The sequence below is a fragment of the Podarcis gaigeae genome (assembly GCF_964106915.1).
Source record: "Podarcis gaigeae genome assembly, chromosome: 14".
NCBI lineage: Eukaryota > Metazoa > Chordata > Lepidosauria > Squamata > Lacertidae > Podarcis > Podarcis gaigeae.
In genome coordinates this window covers 5,560,609-5,573,767 of record NC_139690.1, presented here as the reverse complement: position 1 = coordinate 5,573,767, position 13,159 = coordinate 5,560,609, and the positions used below count along the sequence as shown (strand labels likewise).

The 13,159-nt window shown below is 43.7% G+C and overlaps 1 protein-coding gene across 1 annotated transcript in view; it reads right to left on the bottom strand.

Moving 5' to 3' along the window:
- The window catches only part of MYO1E (myosin IE), a 102,151-nt gene that overhangs the window by 8,792 nt on the left and 80,200 nt on the right, over window positions 1–13,159 (bottom strand). The window contains exons 18-23 of the mRNA XM_083712534.1: window positions 13,033–13,131; window positions 9,906–10,050; window positions 3,475–3,589; window positions 2,534–2,703; window positions 2,123–2,268; window positions 97–243 (exon numbers count right to left, since the gene is read on the bottom strand). Of these exons, the coding sequence (XP_083568660.1) occupies window positions 97–243; window positions 2,123–2,268; window positions 2,534–2,703; window positions 3,475–3,589; window positions 9,906–10,050; window positions 13,033–13,131 (822 nt within the window). The remainder of the gene's footprint in view (window positions 1–96; window positions 244–2,122; window positions 2,269–2,533; window positions 2,704–3,474; window positions 3,590–9,905; window positions 10,051–13,032; window positions 13,132–13,159) is intronic.

Sequence of the window (13,159 nt, the reverse complement as noted above, 5' to 3'; positions counted from 1 at the left end):
AATTTCCTTTGCTGACGCCCCCAAAGGGACAGCTGTGGCTACTCATGTGATTCAGCCTGACAGGAGCAAAGTGCTGCTGTTAAGCCTGTCACTCACGTATTGCTAAACTTGAGAGGTAGCCTCCTTTGTGTCTTCTCCTCGTAGCGCTTCGACAAAAGGCTGAGAAACTCCGTCTTGAAGACTGACTCAAGGAGACTGTCATATTCTTGCTCATGAATGACAAAGAGGTCATCCTGCATCATGCTGCAGAAATAAAAGCCAGGGTCATAAGAAATTCAAAACTAGCCTCTCCTCTAACCCCCTTTCAGACAGAAATGAGCTGACAGTGTCCTCTGCTGGAGAAGTAGAAGCAGCTCACTCTCCTAGAGGAAAAGAGGTTGCCTGCTCTGTATCTTGGTTGAATGAGAGAAGCATACAAGCTGTTCTGAAGGTGACTGAATGAATTGCAGCCAATCAGAAGCCACGCTTTGGTTTCCGAATGTTTTGGAAGTCAAACGGACTTCCAGAACAGATTCTGTCCAACTTACAAGGTACAACTGCAGTTGCTACTTTGTTTAATACTCCGAAAAGGGGGGGGGGCTTTTGATTTATGCTCTACAAGGAATTTAACAAGGTTTTGCTATGTGCCCCCTTGACCGAGGCTGAATGGATTTTATTTATGAGTAGCACTGGATGGGTGTGTTGTTGGAGGAATGGCCCACAGCTGGAGAGTTGTTGACGTGAGGATGAATCTTAGAAAAGATTTTGCTGTGTATCCTGCGCTGAGAAAGAACTCCAGAGGGGAACTTAATGGTGGATATCTGGAAAGTTCACTCTGTGAGATTTTTTTATGGCTGTGGTTCGCAAGTCAGCTTGATAACAGTGAGATGGAAACATTGCAAAGAACTGAACAACGAGAAAAAGAACTGAACTCTTCCAACACTCCAGGTCAGGAACAAAAATGTACATAAAGAGCTACACACGTGAAATGGATTATATATTTACAAGATGAAACTGAGGTGCTGTTTTGTAAGGTGAAAAAGCGGACAGCTGGAAGAATGGCTTAATGGTAAGTGAAGGGTGTCAACTGGATATAAATAAGAAATAAAGCAGCTATGGGGGAAAATCTTGGACATATGATTGCAACAAGAGCGGGAAACCTGATTGTAAGAAACTGTATTAAATTAAAGTAATTTGGTTTGATTTGTAATAATTTGGGGAATTATTTTTTTTAAAATGACGTAGTACTGTGATAGTTACAGGATCAGTGTTAGAACAGTGGAATTTTTGAAATGGGGAGCAGCATGTGTGCTGTCTCTGCCAACTTCCATCAGCCCCAGCCAGTCAGGGGAGGGGAGGCTGTGGGAGGCCCTGCAAATGCTGTTGGGCTCCCAGCACCCAGCAGTCAACATGGCCAGTGGTCAGAGAGGATGGGAGCTGTAATCTGGCAAGATCTGGAGAGACTGAGGTTCCCCAACGGTGACTGAGGGTTTGTTTCTTGACTAGATTCTGGACAACAATGTTGGATGAGGGAGACTTCGGTCTGATCCTGCAAGGCACTTCTCAAATTGTTGAGCAAGAGCCGGCACTCAGGATCACTTAATGCAGATTAGTTATTAGATGATGGTCAAGATCTCTCTCTCTCTCTCTCTCTCTCTCTCTCTCTCTCTCTCTCTCTAGTTCAGCATCCCGTTTCCCACAATAGACAACCAGGGAAGCCCACAAGCTGGGCAGGAAGGTAAACTGCCATCTCTAGAATTTAGTATTCAATGGTATGCTCCTGAGCTATTATCACTAATATCAGTAGGAAGGACCTCCTTGCTAAATCAGACCAGATCCAGTCCCAGGATCCAGCTTCCTTCCATACTGGCCAAGCAGATACCTCCAGGAAGTGGGCAAATTTAATACATGTCATGAAGCAGAACAGGAGGAACCTGTGGTCCTCCTCCAGGCATTGGCCATGCTGGCTGGGGCTGATAGGAGCTGGAAGGCAGCAACACCTGGGGGGCTCCACAGGTCCTGCTCTGGGACTTTAAAGCTTGTGACTGCCCACTGACCCTGCCTCCCACTCAACTTAGCTCCCCTCCTCCCTCCCTTTCCCCACTGGCCTATTCCTGTGAAAAAAAGAGGAGGTGGGACTGACCTTAGCGAAACTGACAGAATCCTTTCCACCTCGATCCGTCGCTTGAGCACCTCTTTCACCAGGCCTTTGTCTGGGCCTTGCTTCACCTTTTCACGCCCAACCAGGTACACACACTTTGGGGAGAGGATGAGGTCTCGCTTGATGCCCTGGAAATAAGAGCAGACCTGTGTTTACACCCTTATGATTTAAACAGAATTTTTAAAAATGAGGAATAAGGATTGATTTAGCTTTAGGCTCCAAGTTCCATCATCTGGAAAGAAATAAGGAGACACCTGGGTGTGATGGAACTTGCTTCCAGCAGACAGCCCAATATATTCTGATGCCCACAGGGAAAAATGTAAGATGGTGCAGAGACCAGGCCAGCCCAGGCAGAATTCACTGTGTAGTTCTTTTGCCCCGACCCATTCCTACCTTAAACCTCCTGTCGTATTTGGTGACAGTGTCAGCAAAATCGATCTTTTCCCGCTTTCCCACAAATTGCCGCAGCTCTGGGCGGTCCTCCATGCCTATGTAGTCACCCACAAAGTTCCTATTGATGCTGTTTTTCCTTCTCTCCTTCTTGTTCAGGAGCAGGTCAGAGGCTTTAAAACGGGGAGAGAGGAAGAAGTGTTACTTTGCAGCCCCAATTATAAAGATGAGTTTCACAGTTCTGAGAAGCAGAGAGATACCATTCCATTTACATTTTTCGGGGGGGGGGGGAGTGCATAACATAAAATTACAGTGATTACTGATTTTTTACTGGTTGCCCTCAGAGAACCTCATGCTTATTATGGGAAATAAGCTATGTCCTACAGGTTATGATTGTGGAAACAGAGTTGTAAAAGGCACAATACCCCTGTTTTTCACAATGCCAACCTTAAACCAATGCACAGGCTGCCACCCTGCACCTACTTAACCCGGGAGTAGGCCCCATTAAACACAAAGAACCTTACATCTTAAGTAGACATGTATATCATTATTCTGGAAAGTTAACAATGCAGTGAATTCCTACTGAGTTCCTGCACAGCAGCAGACATGCCTAAGCCACTTTGCAGAGTTTTCACAATCTGCATTTGCCATTTGGTGAGGCGATTCTGTCACACACACACACACACACACACACACACACACTCTTATTCTGTAGTACTACTTGCAGAAAATAACTCCTAGGAAGCAAGAAGCAAGGAATGTGCACAAAATGGGAGGCAGAAACAGAATCACTTCAGGACTCCAGGAATTCCTACTGCCTAGTCTCCAAACAACTCACTTGTCAATCATAGTGCTGACTTCACCCACTAGCTAAAAATACTGACAGGCGGGAGCAGCCAGGGGCAAAGTCCTGAGTTACTGCATTATTAGCAGCTGAGACATACCTTCTTCTCTCATCTGTACATATTTCTTCCTGGCCACGTATTTCCGCCATGCCTTCTGGATGGCCCGTGCATAGCCATCGTACTTCCGCTCCCGCATCTCTTCCAGCAAAAACAGCTGCAATAAAAAGAAAACCCATCAGCTCAGCAAGTGAGAGAGGAGAGGGAAGGATGAGAAGCGGAAGCCAAGCAGGCACACCGCGTTGGGCAACAAATTGCTTACTTACTTTGCCAAACCTTTGTAAGGCATTCCAAATATAGGCCATCATAACACATCCATATGTAAAAATTTAAAATATATACAAATAAACAGCATGTAAAATATATATTGACAAGGATTTTCATTGGGATTTCTTCCCGCTAAATAGAGACATTCATCACTCTAAGAGATACTATTGACAAAACCTCAGCCTCCCTTGCAGTTACTTCCAGGTTAATGTCAGACAGATAGAATCTGGTATTTTTATTGTGTCGTGATGTTAAGACTACCAAAAAACGGGGATAGCATGAGTTTGCATAGCTGGTAGTATAATGGACAGTAGAAAAGAATATGTTCTACAGTATCTGACACATTCAAAGAACAACTGCAATGTTTATCATTTGTGGGGAAGTTTAAATATCTGCCATTGACAAAAGCTGAGGGGGAAACGTTCAGTCGGGTTAACATAAAGGCCCTGTGTTGGACTGGAATTATTAATTTTGAGATATAAGTGACCCTGTTATCTGTATTTAAACTATAGAACCCAGGGGAGCAAATTTTATTTACAGCTGACTCAATATTTTGTTTTTAAATGTCCCTTAATATGGTTTGAATATTGTGATAAATATATTGCTCACTTGAATTTTACAAGAGTTCCAATATCCAGTTTCAATACAGTGGAACCTTGGTTCTCAAACTTAATCCATTCCGGGAGTCCGTTCGACTCCCGAAACTGTTTGGAAACCAAGGTGCAGCTTCTGATTGGCTGCAGGAGCTTCCTGGACTCAAGCGGAAGCCGTGTCGGATGTTCGGCTTCCGAAAAACATTCACAAACCGGAACACTTACTTCTGGGTTTCCGGCGTTCAGGAGCCAAGCCGTTCGGAAACCCAAGGTACCATTGTACCAATAGATCTGATTTTGCTATGTAAGAGTTGGAACCAACCGGATTCATAAGAGTCCTTAAGTAAGTCAGAAAGCAGACTCGAATGTTGGAAATGAATATGGCCAACGCAACAAGTATTTTATAGTGCTGGACCACGCCCAATCGCCCAATATTCCATCGTGTATATACCTAGTTCTGCACACATCATCTCATACTTGATTGAACTTGGGAGCTCCAGGATACGTCTCAAGAAACTTGAGTGTATCTTATCTAAATCACTATTATATGCTTGTATCCATATTGGGATCCCAAAAAGCAGCTGGGATGACATTTTAGCTTGATAAATCTAAATAGCAACTGATATAAATTGGTTACCTTTCTCAAAAGAAAACCGAGCTACTGCTGAGGAGGTACACTTTGCCTGTTTTATAGCACTTGTGTGATGGTTTGACCAACCATCTGGAATAAAATTCTGAGATATCTATACATCTTTACTAGCTGGATTCCTTGTCCTCTTATTTTCCATTTCTCTAATTTTCCCAGAATTGTTCTCTTCTCATATTTTATTGAAAATTTATTGGTTTCACAATAGGAAATCAGGGAGAGTAAAATACATTCCAGACCTACCCTCGTCAGTGATAATAAGGCTGCATCATCCACATACAGTAGCAGTGCAACTGGGTTTTGATTTATTTGGGGGGGCATGTGATTCTGTTTTTTTAAAGTGCTCTGGGAGATCTGATAAAAAATAAATTAAAAAGAAAAGGGGCAAGAATACACCCGTGTTTTACACCTTTCATATTAGGGATGTTGGAAGAGAGGGGACCTTTGGCATTGAGTTTGATTTGGCAGATGCTAAAAGCATATAAATTCTGTATTAGGATCAGCAAGCGTTAATCAACTCCTAACTCTACAAGCTTCCTCCACAATATCACACAATCAACTGAATCAGAGGCACCACGAAAATCTATGAAAGATGCATAAATTTTGGAATGATTTTGAAGTCTATATTTTTCAACCAAATGTGTGAGACAGATAGAGATAGCGTAGCCTTTGGAAGATAGAGTAGCCTTTGGAAAAACCTATTTGTTCTTTCCCTGGCAAGTTTAGATATTTTTATCCTGGTAACTAATCTAAGTAAAAGGTGCTTGGGCGTCAAGGCACCACACCCCTCCTTTGATGAATAAAACACGTGGACACCAGTATTTTTGGTTAATGGGCGAAAAAAGGCCACAACTTTATTGGTTACAAAATGTGAGTGGTATTGGCTTTAGGCATTGGACCTGAAATGACTATACCTGACTCCTGCCCACCATGCAGGAAGTCTCACAAGGGTTAACCACCTGTAGGGGGTTCTAGTTTGCTATGGTTATCTTTGAAATTTGGCGCCATTTTCTTTTAAGCTGAAGACATTCATCGTTGAACCAGGGACCAGTTCTGTTTTTAAGTGCCCTGACTTTTGGTGGAGTGTTAAGCTCTTCAAATGTTTTGAAGATTTCACTATATACTTCCAGAATGTCACTATGAGAATTGATATTCTTTAGAGAGAACCTGGTTTCTAAAATCAACAATGAGTTTTTGCCCCACTACTACACTCATTTCCTGGGACCATTTTAGTTGGCTCATTTGCTTGTATTGACAAAATTTTGTGTTGTTACGATTAGTTATTTCTAAATCAAAGTTTACATTTATAGACATCAACAATGGTTGGTGATCGCTTTCTGTGCGCGTCCCAATTCTAAAGTCCACTATCAGATTTACAGCGTCAAAAGAGACACTATAATCAGTGACACTACATTGGAGGGGAAGTATGTAAATTCCCCATTTCTATCCCCATCTATTGAGCCATTTACAATTAGTAAAATTATTACACAGTTTGAGCAAGCATATACTTTCCCTGTTTATAACCTTGTCTCTAGAGAATTATTTTCACTGAATGTGCAATATCATCCATATTCCAATTTAAAGCGCTGCTTAATTGTTCATTGTCAATTCCCACCCTAGGATTAAAATCGCCCGCTATTGTTAATGAGGCATTTGGGTATTGCAAACGCCTCATTAACAAATTGCATACTGAAGTTGACTTTCAGTGGGTGCCACCCACTTGGATCAACAGACAGAACCTCCAAAAATATGTGGAGTGTGCCACAAATATGCCACTGGCACAAACAGGTCAGTGTGGGTCAGTTTCCCCTGCTTTAGAGGTAGAAATTCCAGCACTGCAAGAAAAGCCCAGGTGTGGGAAATGTGAAATGATTCAGGAAGTCCCGCAGACAGACAATGCAGAGATTCACCTTCCTCCAAGACATGTATGTCTCCAATCAACCAGCAGCGGATGAAAGGAGGATATTTTGGGAAACAAAGAGAAGTTCATCTTAAAGTCAAAAGGGGATCTGGTCTATCTCACACATTTCACATCTGCTTTCAGGCAGATGACGGGAGAGAGACAGCAGCGCATGATGGCTGCCGACGAGGGATTTAGCAGCATCTGCTTGACGTTCTGATTGCTGGAGTCTTGGCAGAGTTCCTGCACACAGTGCGATGCCCACAGAGAGGAAAGCAATGCAGAGATACAATGCTGACATCTTTCAGGGTGCCCTGTGCAGGGCTGGGTCCTGCAACCCTTCACAGATGCACCCCTAACCCTGAACGCTCCTCAGCTCCCTGGGCTGTTGCCAAGAGCCTCTGGCTTCCAAGGTGTGCGGCACGATCCTCCAGTCTGGCCAGATTTTTTGCTAGGGTGGGAGCGATTTATGAAACTGGTTCATGCCAAGTCAGACTTCTGGCCCATCTATCCTGCTCTGGTGAGCAGGCAGCTCTCCAGAGCCTCAGGCAGAGAAGAGAACTTTCTCATCACCTGCAACCTGAATCTCTTGAAGTGGAGGTTCCTGAGGTTGAACACAAACCTGCACACAGAGCAGGTGCAGTGGGACTTTTAAATTGACAGCCTCTCTAGTCCTCCTTGTCTAGCTGGCAAGATTCCACCAGGGTTCAATCCTGCCACTCCAGGACTGCAGTAGCTCAGTAGAGCAGGAAGGGACAACCCCAGCGTCCACATGCATAGATAATTTTATTTGTATGCTGCCTTTCCATAGTTCAAGCCATTCTCAACATGAAAAAATACATAACTACAAGGTAAAAAAGGTAGTCATAAACAATAAATAAAACATTTAAAAATGTACAACCAAACCGAACCATTTCCACATAAATCACAAGGAGATCTATAATAAATATACAAAAAGCCAACAACAGCAACCATCCCAACAAATACCCTCTGTTCAGCAGCCTCAGCTTTTGTAGCTGGAGTCAGTCAGGCCCAAGCCATGTGGGAAAAGGCCTGCAAGGTAAGGAAGCAGATCTTCCAGGATTGGCATCCCCAAGTCTGTGACTCTCCATTCTTTCTGCTTACATGACAACATAGCTGACAAAGCAAAGGATGGTGGCTACAACTCCACCAAGTTCTTCTGGTGTCTGAAGTGAGATGGTGCCCATTGCCTTCCCACTAATTAGCATGTGGCATAATCCACTGGGATGTTTTCCTCCACAAGCTCCATGGAAGTGAACAGGAGTTGTGGAACAGCTTGCGTAGAGGAACTCCCCTGCGTCATTTGCACCCTCTGGGTCTGATCCTTCTGCCTCCACAAACAGCAGCCTTCACCAGCCTGGAGCCCTTCAGATATTTTGGACTACAACTCTCGTCTGCTGTGGTGGTAGCAAAGTCTGTTCTCGAGTTTCTACATGTGTCCTCACACATACGTAAACAGCTTACAGTTTTCAGCATGCTGCGGCCAACCTTTCTCTCCTGAAATAATTAGCAAGCCTCTCTGCCTTATTTTTTTTTAAAACATGGAAAAGGGAGCTGGCAGAACAAGCTGCTCATAGCAACTTTACTTGCATGGCTGACTCCCAGAAAGTTGTACTAATTGCAGCACATCTATCAAAGCAGAGCAACCCATCAGATGTAATTAAAGTTTGCATCAGACACACTTCCTGTGCCCAGAAAGAAAAACCAGCATCCCTCTTTTAAAAAACAACAACACCTTAATGACTTGCAAGAAATTTTCAACACAAACATATAAGAGACGTTTTATAAAGAATGATCTTCTATTTCCTTCACTGTTCCTTCTTAAAAACACTTTATCTTGGTGCACCCAAGAGAGAGATGCAATTAGCACTACAGAAGGCCTAGGTCTGATCCATACTTAACCCAGTTGCCTTTAAACCCTGGTGGCAAACTGGGAACTACCTCCAGAAAATATGCACTCTCTCACTCAAGAAGGCCTGCACTGCTGAGGCAGGTAGCTGCAGTTCACAGGGGAGCAGAAGTCCAGTCCTCTCAACACACACCCAAGAGGAAGCAAGATCACAGCAGCAGTGGGCTCCACCACCAGTCTATGCGTGTTCAGGTGAATGACTGCATGGTGTCTATATGCACCCAACTGTCTCAGTAGTGGGCTGTCCACTTCTGATTGGAAACTGTACATTCCTTCCAGGCTTCCTAACTGTGTGAAGAGAGCCCCATGGGGACAGTTTACTCACCCCAGTTACGTTGCAAGAACATGGCTCATGAGACATCTACACTTGACCTGAATCAGATATTTCAATGGATGTCTACACCACCAATTTAAACTGGTTTAATTAACAGTCATTACCTATTGCCAGGGAACTCTATCAAATCTAGCTCTATAGGGTTGGAGTGAATCGTCCCCATCACCGAACTACAATTCTTAGGATTCTTTAGGGCAGGGCAGAGGAAACTGCAAGGGCCCTCCAGATATAATAGAACTGCAACTCCCTTCATCCTTGACACTGGCTATGTTGGCAGGGGCTGATGGGAGTTGGAGTCCCAGCAACATCTAGGAAACACTGTCTGTGATACCAGGTGATGCACTCTCTCCCACCCACCAAAGCACACACATACCACACACAAGCAGACATGCTGCTCCCCTGCCCACCATTTTTTAGCCAACCTGTGCAGATCATCAGAAGAGTGAGACATTTCTCTCCTCATTGTGACACTACCCTGGGAGAAGAGGTTTAAGCCTCTCAGCCTAGTCCAGTGCCACAGTAGAGAGAAACACCACCTGCTTTCCTTTCGTCTGGTGAATCCTCTTCTGGAGAACAGGTAACCTCCCCCCAGCACTGCTGTGTCACAAAATGGAAAATAAAGGAGAAGAGGATGGCTTGATAAAGACTTGCAGTCCAGGAACAAGTGCAAATTCTATCCATTTGGTCTACACAACACATTGCAGAACTGACAAGTGACCTCCCCTTTTCCCCTCCCAATTCTACAATTCAGTTCTAGCAGGTTGTCTCACTCTTTGGAGTCATGACTTTGCCCTTCTACTCACAGACTCTGGTGCCTTGATGAAGATTTTTGTTCTCCCAAGCTGATATTGGTCAGGATCCACATTGACAGAATGGAGGAGGTGGAGAACCCCCTGTTTTTCGTCCCCTTTCCAGGAAGGCCAGGTTGCTTTGGTCAGGATGGCGTACCTGCAGAAAAGCATAATCACCATCATCATCATCATCATCATCATCATCATTAACACTCTATCTAGCTGGGTTGCCCCACGGTTAAAAATAAAATACAAACACAAATAAAATACCTCAAGGTCCACCTCTTCCTATATGAACTGACCCAGACCCTGAAATCATCACCTGAGATCCTTCTTCATGTGCCTCCTCCACAAGAGGCCTGGGGGAAGGGGGTGGCAACACGAGGAGGGGTCTTTTCTGTGGTGGCTCCCTGCTTGTGGAATGTGCTCCCCAGAAAGGCCTGCCTGGCGCCTTTGTTACAGATCTTTAGGTGCCAGGAAAAACATCCCGCTTCTCCCAGGCCTTTGGCTTATTAAACCATCTATGGGCTTTTAAACTGTTGGGGGCAGTTCTTGTTTTTGTGTGTTACTATGTTATGTTTGTTTTTATATTGTAAACTGTCCTGTGATCTTCAGATAAAGGGTGGTATTTAAATTTTAATCATCATCATCATCAGATGATGGTGAGATTCTGCCATTCCACTCAGTGATAGATTTCATCTATGGGCAATTCCAGGACAAATTTAAAATCAGTTGTTGGGATACACCAGTTGAAATTCCTGCTCTAATATAAGCACCATCCAAAGCCACCCAGACTTCAGTTTGTTCAATAATGGATTAATGCAGTTCAAGGAATAGAAGAGTATTATTGTTATTCCAAAATCCACACTTGAGACTGACCAAAATGTCATAAAAGTGAGATAAGTTTTCAAGTTCTCCAGAACTGTTCATCAGGCAAGATGTTACACAAAGGGGGGAGGGGGGTTGTCAGGAGGGGGGGGCCAGGGGAGGAAAAACAAGAAGCAAAGAAGTACAGAACTTGGAAATTCCAAGATGGAGGTCAGCCTCTCTCCCCCAGGTGCTACAGAAATGTTCTACACCAAAGTTTCTGGGTTAATGAAGCAATTGAAGCATGAGAAATTAAAATCTGGCCTCTAACTCAGAACTATCCCACTCGAGTCAAGAGTTGGAACAGGCCCCCAAACCATGAAGAACTGTAATTGATCAGAGACAACAGTGGACTGACTCGGTATAAGGTATTTCCTTACATTTTCTAGCTTTTTAAATTTCTTCCCAAGGCATCATATCTAGCTGAAGAAAGATAATATATAAAAGTCAACTTATCGAGTTTGGATAATCACAGCGGTGTAGTCTAACATATTTACTGTCTTGTACCCTAACCATTCCTCCAGTATGATCAAGGTTGTTTACCTGGGGATTCCCTTATTGTATCCTAAGCCTTGTGGTGCAGAGAACTCAAGGTCACCAGGGAGCTTTACTGCTGGACTAAGATTTGTCTTCCCCCGACCTCTCCGCTACACCACCACAAGGCTCAGTTACAACAGGAAAACAACCTTGGAAATCATAATTAATATGTGAGCAAAGACAGGAGGGTCATGTAATCATCAAAACAAAACAAGGGCTGACCAAACAGTTTAGATGGCAAGATGTTGTCATTCAGTTGTCTCTCTGGCAGTGCACAAAGAGCATTGCCTGCTGCCCCAGGGAGCCAATCTTGCAGTTCTGGTGTGGGATCCTTTTCCCACTTCCTCTCTCCCTCCCTAACAACTGCCTGACGCTTCTTTATTAAACCGCATCAGCTTCCATCCTCCCTTAGACATAGCAGAAATGTGGGGCATTTCCAGCTTGAAAGAATTTGCAGCACACACAAAATCAAAACAGAAGCAAAAGCAAGCCATTGTTATGAGAAAGCAGAGCAAGGGAGGAAGGAAGGAAGAAGAGCCCAGGAGGAGTTTTAGCAGCTAGGGCTGCAACGCCTGGACGACTTTAAAACATTTTGATAAAGGGTGCTCCTGGTTATAATTTATTTCTTTATAGTGATAAAAACTACAGATGGCAGGGGAACATATTAGAAGGTGAAGGGGTGTGTGTGTGTGTGTGAGAGAGAGAGAGAGAGAGAGAGAGAGAGAGAGAGAGAGAGAGAGAGAAGGAGGAGAAGAATGCTCTGTGTATGATCTAGGATGTATGTTTGTATAATCGAAAATCAAAAGAAAGTATGCTTTATTTTCTTTAGAACAATTTCCTAAAGTGTGAATTTAAATTACCCATTCACAATTATTTAAATATGTATAAACCGCACTTTCATATAACACACTGCAGAGGAACACACAACTCAAAAACGCAATGCAGGAGGTCCCTGAACAATCAACTGATTAACTAATGTAAACTTAAATGATTAATCAACTAAGATTCCTTTCATCAGGCAGCAGCTGTTATTTTTGCTACTCCATCACAGCGAAAACAGTACAGAGAGTAAAGGTGGAGAAGACAAAGCTGTTGTTCCTTAAAGCAGTATGGCTCGTTTGAAAAAAATGACATACCTTATTCCAGCCTTACCCAACCTGGGGTCCTCCAGACGTTTTAGCCTACAGCTTCCATGAGTTTTATCTAGTGGGCACCAGGTTGGGGAAGGCTTCCTTATTCCACCATAACACAAAATACAGTAGCAAGTTTCAAGCATGGTCAGTTTGAACGAGGCGCTGGGTGGGAGAGGACAAACACAGAAGGGAGACATCGACTGGGAAGTGTCACCAACAAAGCAGTTGTCAGGGCAGCTTTTGCAACTCTCTATTCATAAGGTGGTGTATTTTTAAGTATTTGTGCCATGTTAGTAATAATAATACTTTTTAAAAGGCAGGCAGCCTTGACACACAAGGACAGGAGTAAGACGGGGGATCTGGTGCAAGAGCATTTCAGCTTCTCCTCAAATCTTAGGTCTGCCTTCAGAAACATTATTTTTTAGATTTGTTGACAAGCAAACAAGAGCCAAAATTGAAAACACCTGGGCTTCTTTAGGCTCCTATCTACTCTATGCAGTAATGGAGAGAAAAACTTGGGTATGTTTTTTGTGGAATGTGATCTTCCCTCCCTTTTCAAAATCTCCCTGAAGAGAAGAAAGCAACACAGAGGAATACCGTACCTCTGTAAGAATTTCTGGAACACTCGCCTATAGGCATAACCCGCTCGCCGCACTCGGATGTTTTCTTTGAGCCCAAGATATTCCACTTGGTGCTTTACCCTGCAGGGAAAGGGTCAAAAAAGAAGCA